The 18,142-nt window shown below is 50.2% G+C and overlaps 4 protein-coding genes across 4 annotated transcripts; all 4 read left to right on the top strand.

Annotated features, from left to right (window-relative positions):
- The first annotated feature begins 2,969 nt into the window (after positions 1-2,969).
- On the top strand, positions 2,970-4,940 carry P168DRAFT_301243 (bromodomain-containing protein). Its single transcript, XM_024838500.1, has 3 exons — positions 2,970-3,310; positions 3,376-4,447; positions 4,545-4,940. The coding sequence occupies exons 1-3, from the start codon at positions 3,086-3,088 to the stop codon at positions 4,652-4,654; spliced, it is 1,407 nt and encodes a 468-aa protein (XP_024697162.1). The 5' UTR covers positions 2,970-3,085; the 3' UTR covers positions 4,655-4,940.
- Positions 4,941-5,304: 364 nt separating this feature from the next.
- On the top strand, positions 5,305-8,412 carry P168DRAFT_286683 (M13 family metallopeptidase). Its single transcript, XM_024836397.1, has 6 exons — positions 5,305-5,437; positions 5,494-5,720; positions 5,782-6,281; positions 6,329-7,427; positions 7,480-7,880; positions 7,942-8,412. Exons 1-6 carry the CDS (start codon positions 5,415-5,417, stop codon positions 8,017-8,019), a joined length of 2,328 nt encoding a protein of 775 aa, XP_024697161.1. The 5' UTR covers positions 5,305-5,414; the 3' UTR covers positions 8,020-8,412.
- Positions 8,413-9,290: 878 nt separating this feature from the next.
- Positions 9,291-9,840, top strand: P168DRAFT_18964 (uncharacterized protein). Its single transcript, XM_024833005.1, has one exon. The coding sequence runs from the start codon at positions 9,464-9,466 to the stop codon at positions 9,761-9,763; it is 300 nt and encodes a 99-aa protein (XP_024697160.1). The 5' UTR covers positions 9,291-9,463; the 3' UTR covers positions 9,764-9,840.
- Positions 9,841-12,094: 2,254 nt separating this feature from the next.
- On the top strand, positions 12,095-18,024 carry P168DRAFT_247118 (mitotic regulator LTE1). The gene is made up of 3 exons (XM_024834069.1): positions 12,095-12,969; positions 13,073-17,460; positions 17,525-18,024. Exons 1-3 carry the CDS (start codon positions 12,563-12,565, stop codon positions 17,770-17,772), a joined length of 5,043 nt encoding a protein of 1,680 aa, XP_024697159.1. The 5' UTR covers positions 12,095-12,562; the 3' UTR covers positions 17,773-18,024.
- The last annotated feature ends 118 nt before the right edge of the window (positions 18,025-18,142 follow it).

The raw sequence follows: 18,142 nt of genomic DNA, 5'->3' as shown, positions 1-18,142 counted from the left end.
GGGAGGTCAAAGTGTATTTTATCATTGTATACTCCGTACGCCCCGTCGTGGATTAATAATCGGAATGTACACCTGTACTCCGCACATAACGATGGAGTTAATCATACTGTAGGTCAAAGACAGATTTTATGACGCGTTCCAAAGTCTATTTCTTGAGTCGAACTTTATAAGCTTCACGTCAGCCTAAATTCTGAGAATTAAATTGTTGTTTAAAAGAAACAAAGAGAAGGGAAACAATCACAAATGCACATACGGGTGGCGCTCGGTTCTCGGACTTCCGGTTTCATCTGCCCCGAAAGCAACAAAACATACGCCCCGTTATGACACCAAGGCAGGGACAACCGTATCCATTTCCAGTCCGTTACAATACATTACCAGGTCCTCGACTGCTTCTTGACTTGTCTCCCGTACACTCTGGTCGAGGAAACTCACCCGCTCGCAATGCTTGCTTCGATGGGGATCTCGAACAGATCATATGTTGTTGGATATGCGGAGGTATTCGGGTAGCTACAGGTCATAAATTAAAAAGAACCATGTTCGTCCGTTTCGATTTGTGTGGGAAAATATTCAATTCTAGTCTTGGCCTGCTCAACCACTCCACATGGAGTACGGTACTTCGCATGCTCGCGACCAGAGGTTCATGACCTATCTCTCTATAGGCGCCGATCAAGTCTTATCTATCATGTCTTAAGAAAGGCGGAGTTTCTGAACCTAAGGCTCGGGGAGGAGAACAATATCCAGGAACCTTGTTCATAACAAGATCAATATTGAATTATGCACCTCCGATCAACAGGGTTGTTATGCGGGATAATTCTGTCTCCTAACTTTCGTTCTTATCCTTATGCTTCTCACCGGACAGTGACACTCATCCATACATACGGGGTAGATATATGATCGTCCACCATTAAGCAGTCATGGGGCCGAAGCCAGAACTATAAGCCGTAGATATGACAGGTACCCGTTGAGCAACATAAGCAATCCGAGCTATCTACTAGTACCTTTTAGGAAGTAGACGTTGTGCGCGTCCACAGCGCTGAGTATGGGTGAGAAGGAAGTTCATTCACCATTACGGAGTACTGTTGGCTCATTGTCCTGTCCAGACAATCTTTGCAGGCCACGATGTTGGTCGAAAGCCTGGTGTTCTTTAAGTGGGTTCGTTCGTTCTATCATTAGCCACAATGCCATGTCATTATCATATTGCCTTTTTCTGGGGTCAAGTCTCGTATTGGGTTCGATATATCAATTCATTCATTTTACTTGATGTAATTGTATTTAAATAATAAAAAATTATATTTTTTCCCTTTTTACTTGATTGATCTCATTGTTGTTTATTTTCTAAAAGGAACCGAAATTAGCCCGTTTCACGAAAAAAAAGTAGGTTTTCTTCCTCCGACTCCACACGCCAAGCAGGACAATTAGCGGAGTGGCTTGACAAGATCCGACCCCTCAAGCGTTGAAACGGGGTCGGTGCATGTCGTTGTTGATCAATATCACCCGTAACAAAGTACCTACTTACTCCAGAGCAGCCGGTCTTGTTAGTTCAACAGCCAGCATCTTCGTAGACTGTGTGTGGCATGACCTGTCGCAACCACGCGAGTTTCTCACCTCCAAATCCCACCACTGCGGTGTGCCGAATAGTAAGTTCAATGTATCTCTTCATTTCCCATTATCTGGGTAGGTCTCCGCACGTTGCTAAGCGCCCCCAATTGACTCGGGGACCTGCCCACGCTTTCTCGAATTAGGAAGTACGAGATGCGCCCCGGGCCTGGCGGGCCTGGGCAGCTAACCACAATTCTTCAATTCTTCAGCAACAGAGTATATAGAACCCACTACCCAGAGTCTCAGACAGGTACGAATGCCGACAGCCCAGTGCATCTGTCATGTCCACCATCAGAAAGTCAAGAGATGTCGCGTGGTTCTATTTTGAGGAGTCTAGAAGACCTGTCTACTACACCTAGTTAATCAGACCTACTAATCATCCCGACCCACTGTTTTCTCCCGGCAACTTGTTCATCCTGTATTCCCTCCAGACTCTCCCCGTCTAGTCACACGACCCCCTTGTTCGTATGGCTGGTGGTGGAGAGGCAGAAAAGTGGATAGTCAATGAGATGGCCGTTTCAGGTTTTGACAGCTTGCCATGTCTTCCCTTTCTCCCTCTCCCTCTCTCTTTTTTCGAATTTTATTTTTATTTCTGGTTTTTATTTTGGTCTCCTTTCCATCCGGCGTTTGACCCCTTTCGCCAGTATCCCGATCGGTCGATCCTTATTTGCCGGTGCTATTTTCGTGGTGATGGGTGGATAGGGATCTATCATAGGCTATGATCTTTTGTTTCCGACTCTTCCGAGGTTGTATTTCTAAGGGTAAGACTTGTTGGCGGGGTGTGAGGGAGAGGATATTGTTATGGATTTGTACGAGCTATATATCATAGACCTTGAGTAGAACTCTTAGTTGCTAATCTATTACTATAGTTATTTCCTTCATATTCGATTTATGTATCTTCATTTCCTTCTTGAACCAATTTGTCTTAGTCAATTCTTCTTGTTTAACTATAACTAGTTAATTATAATATTTCTAAAACACAATAACGTAGATATAGACTTCGGATATCACCTCTACCTAATATGTCTGTTAGGTAGTAGTATTCTGCCGAGGGCGGTATCCCATGATTCTATCGCTACACTTGATCAATCTGTAGCTGTGTTCAGCTGTAAGCCCGGTTGGTCATATGGAGGAGGTAACTAATTATTCCTTCACTGTTGCGATCGAGCCATACCATCATGCTATATATTGTACCGATTCAAAAACGTCCCTTGCTCTGCTGACAGTACCTACGAGATAATGGCCATGCATGGTTGAAGACCAATCAGGAGTGCTATGCTCCGACATTCTCCCAGAACGATTAAGGGGCTTTCTTTGTGTCAGGATTCTCAAACACAACATCAAGGAGCCACCTCACTCACATCCCCCACGATTAACCCAATATCATTCCCCTTGGCACGACCGCCGATCATCTCGGATCTAAAGAGCTTGGGATCAGCCTAGTCGTTACATATTGATATCCCAAGTTCGCCAGTATACAACACACATGGACAAAGCAGAGCAGCAAGCGCCGGCTGACCGTGGGCACGACATCTCCCCGGTCACGAAGCGTACAGCCTTTGGAAATCCGAGTACAGCTCATGACGCGAAAAGAATTAAACACATTCAGGATGGGGCAACAGAACTAGCACCAGAGGTTACAACCCCAGCTACTACAGCTCCAACCCTCAAATCTCTAGCTACAATCCGTAGGGTGGCTTTCCCTGAGAAGGTATATCACCATCTCTACCTTGGCGACTGTCAGGAAGTGTTCTAATTACTTTACCCCGAGTAAAGCCTGCGGTTGTGGAAGAACGAAATGGCGAGATCGAATTCCAAGTTGTCAACAATGATGGTTCCCACGAGAGTATGATCATTCTTACAGGACTCAAATGTCTGTTTCAGAAGCAGCTTCCAAAGATGCCGAAATATTATATCGCGCGTCTTGTGTATGACCGCACACATCAATCTTTGGCTATCGCTAAAAGGCCTCTGGAGGTCATTGGTGGGATATCATTTCGAGAATTTCGAGATCGCAAGTTCGCTGAGATTGTCTTTTGCGCTGTCTCATCCGATCAGCAAGTAAAAGGCTATGGTGCACATCTCATGGCTCATTTGAAGGACTATATCAAGGCTACTTCCCCAGTGATGCACTTCCTTACCTATGCTGATAATTATGCCATTGGCTATTTCCAAAAACAAGGGTTTACTAAAGAGATCACCCTTGGCAAGTCGATCTGGATGGGATGCATCAAGGATTATGAAGGAGGCACACTGATGCAGTGCTCCATGCTTCCCCGAATACGATATCTTGAAGTTGGTCGTATGCTGCTAAAACAGAAGGCAACTGTCCTAGCCAAAATGCAACGCTCAAGCAAAAGCCACATAGTTCACCAACCTCCGCAATGGGCTAATGGCGTTACTCCAATTGATCCACTCTCCATCCTCGCCATTCGGGAAACTGGCTGGTCTCCGGAGATGGATGCATTATCACGAGAACCACGACATGGACCCCATTTCAATAAACTTCGACGTTTTCTGAACCAAATCCAAAACCATAAACAAGCATGGCCGTTTTCGAGCCCGGTAAACAGAGATGAAATCCCTGACTATTACAATGTCATCACATTGCCAATGGATCTGTCGACTATGGAAGAGAAATTGGAGGGCGATTCTTATACCACTCCAAAAGACCTTGTCCGCGACCTACAATTGATCTTCAGTAATTGTCGGCAATACAACGATGCAACAACTGAACTGTATATGCTAAATGCGCGGGCAGGTTGGAGAAGTTTATGTGGGGCCTTATCAAGGAGATTCCGGAGTGGCATGAACTACTTGAGAAATAACCGGTCAAGAGCAGTTCGCCGTAAGGAACACCTTTCGTATCAACCCCGGGCCACGTCCAAAATGATGAGATCATTGAGATGTCAGCATTGTAAGATACCACTAACAACCATTGATAGGATCTCAGTATATAGACTGGGCTGCTGAAATCATGGCGTTTCCCCATTTCCCAACTAAATGTTTCGAGTTACTCCATGCGCGTAGGTCTGTTGCCTTGCGTGGAGCCTAGCAGTCAAAATATACACATGGAACGGGTACATGTGCGACACGGCCTATATTTTTCAAAATCCCTACTATGCATGATACTACTGGACATATATTCTTCTCCTGCTGTGTTATTTTTGTCCAGATCCATTCTGTCATCTTAGCTCGCCTGGGTCCTTTGGAGAGCCAGCCAGCTATTGCAGAATTCGAGTAGCAGAGCCTACTCGACAGCTTCAACAAGCTGTGGAGCTCACATGGGAGCATTCAGAACCAAATAGACATAGTTTAGGCTACTGTAGCATTCTTCTGTGACCGAAGTATCCATGAGATTTTATTCGATGCGAAACACGTTATTCCTTGAGCACTTTTATTGACCCGTTGGGGTGTTTGTATATATTTTGTCTATACTTCGTATATCGGTTCCTGATTACCTAGGTAGCCATACTGCAAGTCTTCCAGCACAACAGTATCTAAAGCATACAGAATGTGTCCGTCAAACTCTCTCATTCCTTCTGTCCCTTTCTGAAATGTCCAGAACAGTAACACATTTATTTGTGTTCCACTATGCGCCCTACTGCACGATGACATGCCAGCTGACTCATCACGTGGCCCTGTGGTGCTATGATGAAATGTCGTGGCCTCCCCGGCGCTTTTCTGGTGTTGTCTCTCCATCATCAAGAATTGAGCGTATCTAAATATACTTGATCTTTCCTTCCACTTATCATCCAATTGCTGTATGTGTGTGTATTAATGTGGAACGTGAGACGGGCGACGAGTGAAACAGCATGTCTGCCTCACCCCCTCCCAGGTCAGCTTTCGGGAGCCTACTACATTAATGGGTAGATGGACACTGACAGCCCATAGCTACCATGATGAGCCCGGAAACATTCCACCCCCACGAGAAATGTCTACACCTGAGCTAGAAAAGTGTCGTTTCTTCCACCCTGGCTACAATTCCGACCATGATGGGATCCAGCTGCCCGTGAATGTCCGCCGTAGCAACCAAACATCATGGCTGTCCCTAGCTCGTTATGCCGTGGGCACAGCCATGCTAGCTTCAGTATACTTCTACTTTTGGACAGGACTGTGGAGTGAGCTCGAGACCTTGCCTCCAACTGCTTATGTTCCCCTACTGATGTTTTCTCGACTTAGATGGCCTAGCTGACGATGCTTCCCCGCATCATACGGCACCCCCTCTTTGCGAGACACCCGAATGTGTGCACGCTGCTTCTAATATTCTCGCCAACCTGAATCCCAATCATGCGGAGATTGACCCGTGTACCGATTTCGATCAATACGTGTGCGGGGGCTGGAGAGAAGGGCATGACATGCGTCCTGACCAAGGCTCTATATTTGCGGGGACTCTCATGGCGGAAGCAGCCCAGACGAAGCTTCGCCATGTCTTGGAGTCACCAGGGGCGTCAGATCCGTCCGACGCAAACAATTTTGAGAAACTGAAGGCAGCTTACGGCGCTTGCATGGATGAGACTGCGATCCGCGAGCGCGGAAGCAAGCCTCTCGAAGATATGCTGGCTAAGTTTGAGGATATATACGGCAAAAGCTCCAAAGAGAGATCGAGCGCCAATCTCACCCATGCGATACAATTCTTTTTGGATTTTGGAGGTTCTGCATTATTGTCATTGTATCCTGCTGTATGAAAGCCCCCTTCTGCCTCTGCGAGCACTCGCTGACAACATAGCCTGATGATCGGAATCCCGACTCCCTTGCCCTGTTTGTGAGCCCTGTTGCAGAGATTGGGCTGCCAGCGAGAGAGTATTATAACAACAGCGAGCTTGTGGCTGAATATAGCACAGTAGCAGAAAAGGTCCTTGGAAGCTTCGCTGGGAAGAAAGCGACACGGCGTGTCGAAGACCTCATGGAATTTGAGAAGAAACTCGCAGATGCGAGCCCGGACACGGAGACCCAACAGGATGTGACGAAATATTACAACCCACACACTGTGAAGGAAACGGAATCACTCCTCCCGCAAGTTGACCTGTCCAGCATCATCTCTTCTCTGGCACCAAGTGGTTTTGAAACCGATCGCTTGATTCTGGGATCGCCCACGTACATGAAGTCGCTATCTTCCATTTTGAACGACACCCCCAGGGAGATCGTCCAGCTGTTTTTCACATGGAAAATCATCCAGGTGTTTGAGGATAGTATCGAGGATAGCCGGATTGCGCCCCTTCGTGAATTCAACAACGTCCTCGAAGGGAAGGATCCCAAATCTACCAAAGACCGGTGGCGAAGGTGCATCGCTTCGCTGGATTTCAGTCTCGAATGGATCCTAAGCCGTTTCTACGTCCTAAACTCCTTTTCCGAGGAGTCGAAGAAGCTCGGAGATCAGATCATATCGGACATCAAAGATCGCTTCGTATACACATTAGACCAGACGAACTGGATGTCCCCCGAAGTGCGAAAGCTAGGGATAGAGAAGGTCGGAAACATCGTGCAGAAGATCGGATATCCCGCCAAAAGCCCTAATATCATGGACCCCGTGGCGGTGGAGAAATACTACGAGAGCTTGGAGGTCTCAAAGGACGCCTTCTTCGATAATGAATTGGCCGCCGCGAAATTTGGCACCAGACGACAATGGTCAAAACTGGGAAAGCCAGTCGATAAAGACGAGTGGGACATGTCTGCTCCTACCGTGAACGCATACTACAATCCTCCCGGGAACGAAATTGTTTTCCCTGCTGGAATCATGCAACCCCCAACATTTTACGGACCGGCAGCTCCTCTCTACCTGGCTTATGGAGCCTTTGGGGCCGTCAGTGGGCATGAACTGTCGCATGGTAAGTCGTTCTTTATGAAGACTTGAGAGTTTCGCTCACACTTTTCTTCCAGCATTCGATTCCACAGGCCGACATTATGACCAGACGGGGAACTACACCAACTGGTGGGACGAGAAGACGGTCCAAGCTTTCGAGGAGCGTGCGCAGTGCTTTGTGGACCAGTATTCGGAGTTTACCGTGCCGGGCGAGAAGTCGGAGCCTCTCCATGTCAACGGGCGTCTCACTCTGGGCGAGAACATCGCCGACGCCGGTGGCCTGGCAGCTGCCTACCACGCGTGGAAGAAGCGTGACGGAGCGAAGGCCGACGCCCATCTGCCAGGGCTGTCTGAATTTAGCAAAGAGCAGCTGTTCTTCATCTCGTACTCGAATTGGTGGTGCAGCAAGACGACTCTGCAGGCGGCCCGGGAGGCTATCTACAATGACCCGCACGCGCCTAAACCAGTGAGAAACATCGTGAGTATCTTGATCAAACCTCTGTACTTATGGTGGATCTTCTAACTTGGATATCTTACAGGCGACCATGGCAAACTCTCGGGAATTCAGAGAAGCTTTCAAATGTCCGGAAAAGAAGCCTACTTGCAAGCTCTGGTGAGCTGAGCAGGAGCATTCCAGTTTCCAGTATAGGCTGAATATTATGGAGTATCACGAAAACCGCAATAATGGTTATCCCCACCATATCACTTTTCCCACATATCATTTCTCCGTAGACCACCTTTTCCCGCGTATCACCTCCTGCCATAGGTCATCTAATCTCCGTAGAAGAGCCACTCAAACGGCGACATAAACACGAATACCCTCCCACTACAACACTCCCATCAAACCCATCCACTCTGTCACACACAGCTGAACCACATAAAAACAACAATAACACCCACCACACATAGTCTAGCCCATATATGTCACCGTGGGATCATTGCAACGTGACCACGACCACAACCAACCCGGTCCGATTTTAGGTTTTCAACCGGCGAAATCAACCGTCTCGCTGATTTCTTCCGGGGGGTTGTAGGGGTGGCTGGAGGGTTCGCACCTCAATTTGGCAGGTAGTATGGATGGAGTGGAACGGGGGGAGCTCCGTTGGACCGCCTGAAGAAAATCCCTGTTCGACCGTAGTGATTAACCCCGTTTGTGAGCGGCACGAGCTAACCTGCTTAACAGCGGCCAACCAAATAACCGACTGCAGGGTTTGGGCACGGTCTGTGCATCTGATGTCATTTACATGGGTTGAGACTTGAGACCCCCAGGGCTTGGGGTCTTTCACCGCTTGGTTGGCATTGCTTTTGTAGGCTCTTGTTAAATAGAGAGGAGCAGCGGCTGAGGAGTGAGGAGCGTGGGCGTCTGCGGCGGCTGGATTGTATATGATATTCCGTATAGCTATATACGGTGTGCGAAGTATCCGTACATGTTAGTATACACAATTTGGAGGGGAATTCCCCGACGATCTACCAAGTATTTAATCAATTGATTAATTGAAGCTGATTGAGATTAATGAATGATTGCCAGCCAAGACCGATGATCGCACGGGCTGTTCTTGGGAGCCACAATCCATTACACAGACTGAGCCAGAGTTTGCCGCTATTGCATGGTTGGTTACATAGGGTCAGTTGTGTTTCTCTGCTTGGGGGTATTTATAGGGGGATTATGGATCCGTTGTGTTACTGTGGCTCTGGTGTCAAACTTGTTGTAGATCGTAGTTACCTACTATCCGTACGTGACTACTGGGACTCACTATGATCAGGTTGCCATTTTGTAGGCTAGTCAATTGATATTGAGAGAGCATTGAATTTGTTGTGCGATGGATAGATCGTGAATGGGTAGACATCTTTGATTGATTAATAAATATTTTATTATTATATTTTCTGATCTATCTATCTATTTCTTCCGTGTAGCCCATACTTCCTACCTGCTTGATTATGGCCAAGGTAGATAGGTACCTGTAGGCAGGCAGCTGACGATGTATGATCTTGCATTGTCACAATCCACCATTGACCGATCAATAGGGGCGTCAGCCGCACAATTCAACCCTTGAACCCACTATGGACCAGGTAGGTAAATGCAGCATGCTACCTTACACCTTACTCCCTTCGGTAGTGAGGACGGACTCCGTAGTTCATAATCTCCATGCTGGGATGAGATGCTGCTGCCCAATAGAAACGGATGTTTCGCGAGTCCGTCTGCAGGTGCGGAAACTGGGGTTTGATGGGATTGTTGCGGTGACAATGTCATCCTCTTTTTGGATTTATTCGATTATTTTTATTTTATTTTATTTTATTTTATTTTTTCAAATTTTCTATTCGTTTTTTTTCTTCTTCCCTCTTTTAATGGTTTATGCCTGATTGTTTCTGTCAGAAAACCTGTGGTAACAGGGGCTTGCGGATCAAAAACAACGAGTTCTTTCAAACCTCGGAGTCCCTAAGCCGGGATCTAATAATAATCCTGGTATAGGCAAGTCGACATGACGATGAATCATTTCCCCTACCTCCCGCAAACTAAGAGCCCGCTAAAACGATCGGTTGGAGACCCGCTTCGAAACGGTCGTGACTCGCCAGTCGCGGTGGAGGGTTGGGCTGGATAGACCTGGATGGGAGAATTGATAGGCTCCGAGAATTACCTCGGTCGGTAAGACCTGATCCGACATTGCCTGTCAGGACTGACTCCATCTTGGCTTCAATCTGAGCTCTCCCCCGGGGCTGCTTTGCTTGACCGTCCGTTGGATAATGGATACTTGACTTAAGTTCGTTTAGGTAGTCCTTAACGGCTCCCGGGTGGACCGGGTGGCTGCCTGTCTGGTCTGCCAATTGTGTTGCGATCCGTTTTCTTTCTTTCTTTTTTAGGCTTTCTCCTTTTCGTCATTTGTTTTCCGGTGGAAATTGATCTTTTTACGGTTCCGTCCCCCTTTTTCTGCTAGATCATCACGTTGTGGTTGGGAAAAAAGTTGATTGTTGGACGTGTGTTATCCAGCCCCTACTCGTCTGTTCCATCTCTTTGTTCCTTTTCTTTTCAGATGGTTAGGGGTCGAGCTGAGAATGTTCCAGCCTCGGGGATCAGCTGCTTTCCTGCTAGAGTTTTCTTCCTACTTGACTAGGGCATGAGCTTAGTCGCGGTCTAGCTCCGAGTAGTGTTGGACCAGCGTCATGGATGGGCAAATTCGTAATCCCGAGATTTAGAGCAGTGGGAAGCCCTAGGATTCTCAGCCAACAGGAACAGCAAGAAAAGGTAGAGTAGTCGGCAAAAAACGAAAAATAAAAAGAATAAAACTCGATACATCAATTCTCATTCGGCTGTTGGAATGGTAGTCAGACTGTCGAACCTACCGACACACTGGTTCAGCAGACTTGGACGAAACTATTCCATGTGAATCATGCAAAATCAAGACGGAGGTTTTTTTTTTTTTTTTTTTTTTTTTTAAGCTCAAGATTGAAGTTTGCATTGTCCTCGAACAAGGACAAGGAAAGCGGTCCCCGACCGTCCGTATCCTTTCGTATCTCTCTCGAGTTTCAAGTTCCAACGCTGAGGGCAGCCTTCTCCTCGTTAGCCGGGTCCGTGGCGGACGCAGGTCTGTCGATCCGCGCCGCTCACGAGGTAGGTAAAGAGGGGGTTCCATCGCTGATTATTATTCGCCGAGTGGACGGAAAGAACAGAGGGCCAGCCACAAAGACGGCAGCGAGCTGAGGAGCACCCAGATGTGACCTGGGCTGGATCATTGCGTTGGAGTAGCTGTTGTTGTGTCTCCTATTATGGGCTCCGTCCAAGATGGAACGATAGCTTTAGCTGAATTGATGCATCGCGTCTCCTCCCCCCCTCCTGGCACTATTTCCGGACATGATTAAGATTGGCCCTGGGTCCCACGATCTGGGAGTGCAGATCGACTGTCAGCTGACCGGATCCGAGAACTCGATGGGTGGGAGTGGGTCGAGGAGAATATGCGGTTCAATGAGGATGAGCTGTGAGGGCGGATAACATACATCATTGTTGAGTACTTTGGAGTAGACGGAGGGATTTATACTAGACGGGAAAGCCAAGGTTGATTGTGTCCAAACCCATCGGGATCGTGATTGATCGATCTTGACAGATCTGTTTGACAGGTTGGTGTGATATACAATCAATCTCCAGACTCAATATCTAGAATATGATTAATAGGACTCTGGAGAGATACGATGAATGACTCAGCTGTGGATAACTCCATCCCCTCCACTATTCCTCATTGATTGGTACTTGGCTCCGATCAAACACCAAGAATGATCCTCCCATTACAATCCTCACACTAACAACAAAGCCGAAGGATGAGGAGGTTGGCATGGACGGAGGGATGGAGGGAGAAATCCTCTCCTTGGGGCTGTAGAGGGTTCCGCCAGGCTGGAACCACGTCTGGTAGTATTCTACTGTACATAATATGGAGTACATAGTATAAACTAAGGTACCGGAAGAGGAAAAAGAGAAATAATAATCATCAACGAACGGTTTGAAGTTCCGGCGCGTCTTGTTCTTCCACTTTACGGTTCGCTCTTCCTCTCTCCACTTTCCTTCGTTTTATTAATATTTATTTATTATTGATTTATTCTCTCTTTATTGTTAGTTGATTTACTTTACTTTTTTTTATTAAATCCTTTCTCTCCCTCTCCACTCCCTTCTCTACTAATAATACCGTGAATCAAGTGATTATTGACCTACCTCACCCTATATACTCCTGCCATATACCCTACCTATTTACAGTCCACACAAACCTTTCCCCTCTCCTCCCTACTTTCCCGGGGACTCATTCTCTATATTTATCCGACCCTTTGGGACGATCATTACTCTACGGGGTTATCTCCCGCCTCCCCCCCATCGTTGACTTTATTCCCTGGGGGTTCCCTACATTACAATCTGAACCCTGGTGGGATTGACTCCCGGATTCTTCACCCTACTCTGTCCCCTTGCAACATAACAACAACCTTTCCATGTTTGGTACCGCTGGGCCATTCCCAAACGTCTGATCGTCTCCTGGTTTGCTTGGAGTCTGGTCATGTCGTGTCGCAAACACGGTCTGCGATCCTCTGGGCGGCTCCTCCATCCAAATTCCGTCTAGCTTTTCGCATCTTCGTGGATGGGACCCTTCTCCTCGCCCGGTCGCGTAGAGGAGAAGTCCATCCGCCATGGAGTTGACCTCCGCAACCCGCGATTTCTCCCATAAGAAGACCGTGTCGACTTCAGCTGACCTACCGCCGCCCTCCGCCGAACGCGATCCCCATCACGCCAATGCCGACCCCCCGTATGCGGCGTCGACTTTGCGACGCGCCCACACCGTGGCGCAGGGGAGGACCATGGGCGAGAAAACAACCATCAGCATCAAGGCTGCGAGAGACAGGATGGCAACGTCGATTCTACGTGTCAAGGATAGTCACGAACTTCTGCGGAAACGCTCCTTCAGGCGGCCGGACATTTTGAGACACCCGCGTGATGGGACTGCTGCGACAGCTGCAGCTCCCGCGACGGCACCGACGAAGGAACGCCATAACTTTACGGTGGGAAACGTGGGCCAGAACGGAAAAATCTTCCTGAGGTATGGGACGAACTCGTGATATCCGGGACAGGCGTGTGCGCCTTGGGTGACACGGGGGCCCTGGACAAGAACAGCTCACTAACTACGTCGGATGGTTGCACAGGCCGATTCAAAACCTGCCCCTCAGGGAGCCGCGACTACCACATCTGGCTCCGCCACTCGACCAGGACAGTGACGAGTCCCTTCGCCCGCATGGAAATGGGACCCTAAGCGCGTCCAATGAACCGTCGCGATGGTCAGGCTCCCAGCTCTCGGAGTTACGCCCCGATTTAATCCCCGAGGAAAGTTGCGAAGACGCCGACTCCATCCGCTCCCGTTCGACGCGGGCCGGCTATAACTATTCACATCACCGCCTCCGCCGGAGAGCGCATTCCTTTTCCACCATCTCCGAACAGAGGTCGATATCGCGAGCCGGACAGTCGGGCGAGTTCCGGATCACCATCAATCGAGCGGACGAGCAGCGACCCAAGTCGGCCGATGGATCGATACGCTCACCGCTGGATGTGCCGGTGGCTAGTGACCGGCTGGACGCGCTGCTCTTCGGCGACGACGGCACCGCGTTGCATGATTCGATCTATTCGCGTCTGTCCGACAGATACCGTGTCCCACACTACCTGAGCGACAACTGGCCCTCGAGTCTATATGTCGACGGCGTCGGACGGCCATCCTTCGCGGCGTCGATGTTCTCAGGAGGACAAGCAATAGAGCTCGCGCCAACTCCCGCTGGTCCCGGGAACGGCGTCCAGTACGAATTGCAGGAACCTGTCGGGCCGTCCGTGTTCGAAGATCTCGTGTCGGAGATGGACGCCGAGTCGGTCGTTCGATATATCCCCGGCACCAAGGACATCGGCGCGGCCACCCCGGCGCGTATTGTGGCGCAGATATCCTCCGAGTCCTTCATGGACTATGAGCTCGTATCCGATTTCTTTCTCACCTTCCGCTCTTACCTCTCCCCGAAGAGCCTTCTTGCTTTGCTGCTTGCTCGACTGCAGTGGGCGATCAGCCGACTCCAGGATGATGGCAGAATCATCCGCATTCGCACATTTGCCGCTCTCCGACATTGGATTTTGAATTACTACGTGGACGATTTTATCCCTAGCTACGACCTGCGCGCCCTGTTCTGTGAGACGATCAATAACATGTACAGCGATGTCAAGGCTCGGGAAAACGGCGGAATGAGCGATCTGAAAATCTTAATCGACCTCAAGCGCTGCTGGTATGGGAAGTGTTCACAGTACTGGGAATTCCAAGATCAGCATGTCACCTTCCAAAGTCCAGACCTCCCCATTGTTCCCTGCGGCGAGGGCGCTCTTGAGTCAAACCGCGCGGAGGACTATCACTCCCTGGCTAGGGCTAAGAGCAGCCACGGGATCGGTCTCGGTGAGGTGGAACGCCGCTCTATGACGAAACACGACCGCAATGGTTCCGCAGCCACCGCCAAAAGCATGCCGATCTCCGGGGAGAGTGATCGGAGCGTTCAAGCCACCTCCTGCTCAGCTTTGCCCCGGCCTCTACAACGCATTTCGATGCCCCATACCGGGCCCAAGGGACCGCATCCAGTGCCTCTGGCGCCGCTCAAACCGGTAACGCCTGTGCATGGGTCACCCTCGGTGTCACCGGTCCTCTCCCGACGTTATCACTTCCACTGCCACGCCCACAAGCGCAGCGGTAGCTTCTCCGACTCCGTCCGAGACGACAGGGCTCCGTTCGCCTCACTTACACATGACCACCGCAGTTCCTCCTCCGTGGGAGCATTGGATCTCGGCGGGTTGATCCGCGGCGAGCTCTATCCTCCGGCAGAATCATACATGACGATGATGGCACCTCCTTCGCCCCCACTGCCGTCATCCACCAACTCTCCGGGTCCAGTTCGCCGGGGCACTTCAGAATCCATGCACAAGCCCACTTCTTCAGGTTCCGGTGTCAAGACCATCATCGGGTCGATTCGCCGTGCCTTGAACAGTCGCCATGGTGCCAGTCAAAGCCTCTCCGGACGCCTTGTCAACGCCCCTCTCAACCACGCAGTGCGAGCGAAAACGTCTACTTTGCCGGCCAATGTTGCATTCGGGTCGGATCTATATCGCGATCGAAGGGTCGCAGCTGCTTCTCAGAAACTGGTTCGGATAGATGTACTGTGCGATGAGACACTGCACCACTATCGCCGCCTCATGGGTTGTAATCATTCGAAGACGTTTAACCCACTCCACGCGTCCACCACTTCGCAGCAAGGGTCTGACCCAGATTTCCAACCACCAAGTCGGCGAATTACCAGTGCACCAGGCCGCGAAAGGATAAAGAGCGATCTTACCGGAGGCAGCGAATCTATCGTCATTGTCGATGACACCGGATTTGGGTCTGCTTTGATGTCAGGTGCAATAGTGGCGGAGCCGGCTGGTATGGATGAAACTCCCGATTCCCAAGGCGCGGAGAATCCACCGACAACACCAAAGGCACCATTGGCCTTGCGCGTACCGTCCCACAGGTCAACCTTGACGGGCGACGAGTACTCATTGCCGCTCTTCTACGAAGGTTCTGATTATGCACGGGTCAGTCAAGCCTCGGGGCTTCTTCAACCGCTGGATATTGTGAAGGCACGGAGGTCCTTGTCAATGGAGAGAGCATCGGCATCATGGAAGAGGACGTCGCCGTCCCTACGCCTTCGGAAATATGCCTCCTTCCAGAGTGGTATCTTCAGACACAAAGCCGTTTCGGGCATCGGGCCAGAGTCCTCAGTTTCTGACCAGGTCTCGCAGAGTCCCCAGGATCGAGCGGGCGGGCCAAGTCTCCGTAGGCGGCCTGGCGGGGACTTGCGTCAAATGCGAGACGGGCGTGGCTTGCCTACTCGCGCAGAATCCGGGTCATTTATATCCGATTATTCTTATCATAGTTCCTTTCTTGACAGCAGGGCTTCTCGACTCCGGGACGCCGCCTCACGACCTCAGACCAGCCTGATCCCCCCCAATCCACGGTTTTCCCTGATTCAGACCAATTCGTCGCAGGAGATTCGGCGCTCATTTGAGGCTGCTATTGCGCAGTTTGCCCAGATCCCCGATGACATGGACGACGATGGGGGGATCGAGTCGACATTGCTCAAACTTGAAGGCAAATGGGGAGACACCCATGAGACTGATGATGATGGGCAGCGCCAGTCTACCCGTGATGAGGTCGCGCGGGAGCTGGAAATGATTTATCGCAGCCATCCCCATCTTCGGCAGGAGAGTCGCAGAGGATCTGGCCCTGGCGGTTGGACCCATTCTGCATTCCCCGGAGAGAATCTCAGCTACTCGTCTGCCCGCGGGCGGATCGTTCCACATCGACCTTATTCTGACTCCGTCGCCGACTCGGAGGATTCATATAGTTCGATACCGCTCCTGGAGCGCGGCCTGAGCGACGAATCGATGAAGAGACCCGGAGCCAGCCAGATCGTTCGTCCCCTTGTGCCTCCTAGGACTCAGCCAAGCGACTCCTTTACTCGGGGTACATCCGACGTGGATTCCTCTCATAGGTCTTATGATTTCGTGAAGGAGACCGAGAGCATGAGGGGAATACCGCGGGGTTCGACTTTACCAGCGCCCGTTGCCCAAAGACCGCGGTACCGGGCAGGCCGTCTCTCCAACCTTTCGTCTGAGCTTTCGGTCGACATGATCGACCCGCGCGAAGCCCGGGAGCCACGGTTGTCGATAGATACCCGGACTCTAAGTGATTCGTCCCTCGGAATCCCCCCCCACCCCCTCGCACACCCTCCTTCTCCTCCAATGACCATCCAGAATCCTCGGTCTGTGATCTCTTGCGCAACACCGCTGGACCCCATCCTCTTCCAAGCTCAGCCCCCGACGCCAGACCCTTCCCCCCACAGGAACGCCGAGCAAGCCAACGGCCGGTCTATCGGCGTTTCTGGTGATATCTTCTCCCATACCGAGATGGACCGTCCACACCACGGTCTTTCCCAGGCCCCCGGGCCCAGCCTCGACCACGTCCCCTTTGTCCTGTCGTGCGAATCACAGACCCTCGCCCAGCAACTGACCCTAGTGGAGGTAGCCGCACTAAGCGAAGTAGACTGGAGAGACCTCGTCGACATGCGTTGGAGCAGCGGCTCCCCAGCCATCCTGAACTGGGCCGAGTTCCTCGCGAGCGAAGACCACCGGGGCATCGACCTGGTAGTCGGGCGCTTCAACCTGATGGTCAAATGGGTGGTCTCGGAGATCATCCTCACGCAAGACATCCACGAGCGCGCGTTGACCATCACCAAATTCATCCACACCGCCGTCCACGCTCGTCGACTATGCAACTACGCCACTGTGCTGCAGATCGCCATCGCATTGTCCTCGACCGACTGCTCCCGACTAGAGGAGACCTGGGCGCTGGTGCCCCCGGGGGAAAAGTGCCTCCTGAAAGACATGGAGCTGCTGGTCCAGCCGGTGCGCAATTTCCACGACCTCCGCGTTGAAATGGAGTCTGCCAACGTGCAGGAAGGCTGCATTCCATTTGTCGGTATGTTTACCATATACATATACCCCTTAAAGTAGTATGAAGACGATACTGACGGATGAAATAGGCCTCTATGTCCACGACCTGACGTACAATGCGCAAAAACCGGCGCAGATCGAAAACCGGAAGGGCGAGCCGCTGGTGAATTTCGAGCGCCATCGGACGACGGCTAAGATCGTGAAGAATCTTCTTCGACTGATTGACGCGAGCACCAAGTACAACTTTGAACCGGTGCAGGGCATCATCGAACGTTGTCTTTGGATTTCCGCGCTGTCTGAAGAACGGATTCAGAATCGGAGTAAACAGCTTTGTTAAAGAAGAAGAAATCAGAAAAAAAAAGGAAACAAAGGGAAGTAAAAAAACAATACAAAGAGAAAAAAAGGAGAAGAAGAAGGAAGCCAAGATTACATGCATGATGGCGTTTGTCCGGTCATTGTTTCTCTTTTCCTTGGTTCTTTTCTTTTCTCGACTAATACCCTGACGAAGTTATTCCTTGGTGATCACGAATTTGAGGCATCTTTGATGTCCGCAACATGTATAATAGATAGGATTTGCATCGGGTGGAGGTTTTGATTTATCTAATTAATTAATTATTATTATTATTTTTTTTTTCATTATTTGGGTTATTGTTTGTTTTTCCTAGAATTTCTCAATTAGTCAGTTATTTTGATGGTCTTGTATAATG

The sequence above is a fragment of the Aspergillus campestris genome (genome assembly GCF_002847485.1).
Source record: "Aspergillus campestris IBT 28561 chromosome Unknown P168scaffold_1, whole genome shotgun sequence".
NCBI lineage: Eukaryota > Fungi > Ascomycota > Eurotiomycetes > Eurotiales > Aspergillaceae > Aspergillus > Aspergillus campestris.
Note: the sequence above shows the minus strand (reverse complement) of the source record. Positions and strands in the feature narration are given on the sequence as shown.

Excerpts from the sequence above, each read along its gene's own strand:
- P168DRAFT_301243 (XM_024838500.1), top strand. The coding sequence starts at position 3,086 with ATGGACAAAGCAGAGCAGCAAGCGCCGGCTGACCGTGGGCACGACATC. Across the intron at positions 3,311-3,375 it reads GGGTGGCTTTCCCTGAGAAG|CCTGCGGTTGTGGAAGAACG; the intron begins GTATATCACCAT and ends CCCCGAGTAAAG. Across the intron at positions 4,448-4,544 it reads CCGGTCAAGAGCAGTTCGCC|GATCTCAGTATATAGACTGG; the intron begins GTAAGGAACACC and ends AACCATTGATAG.
- P168DRAFT_286683 (XM_024836397.1), top strand. The coding sequence starts at position 5,415 with ATGTCTGCCTCACCCCCTCCCAG. Across the intron at positions 5,438-5,493 it reads TCTGCCTCACCCCCTCCCAG|CTACCATGATGAGCCCGGAA; the intron begins GTCAGCTTTCGG and ends GACAGCCCATAG. Across the intron at positions 7,428-7,479 it reads TGGGCATGAACTGTCGCATG|CATTCGATTCCACAGGCCGA; the intron begins GTAAGTCGTTCT and ends CTTTTCTTCCAG.
- P168DRAFT_18964 (XM_024833005.1), top strand. The coding sequence starts at position 9,464 with ATGGACCAGGTAGGTAAATGCAGCATGCTACCTTACACCTTACTCCCT.
- P168DRAFT_247118 (XM_024834069.1), top strand. The coding sequence starts at position 12,563 with ATGGAGTTGACCTCCGCAACCCGCGATTTCTCCCATAAGAAGACCGTG. Across the intron at positions 12,970-13,072 it reads AACGGAAAAATCTTCCTGAG|GCCGATTCAAAACCTGCCCC; the intron begins GTATGGGACGAA and ends ATGGTTGCACAG. Across the intron at positions 17,461-17,524 it reads AGGCTGCATTCCATTTGTCG|GCCTCTATGTCCACGACCTG; the intron begins GTATGTTTACCA and ends CGGATGAAATAG.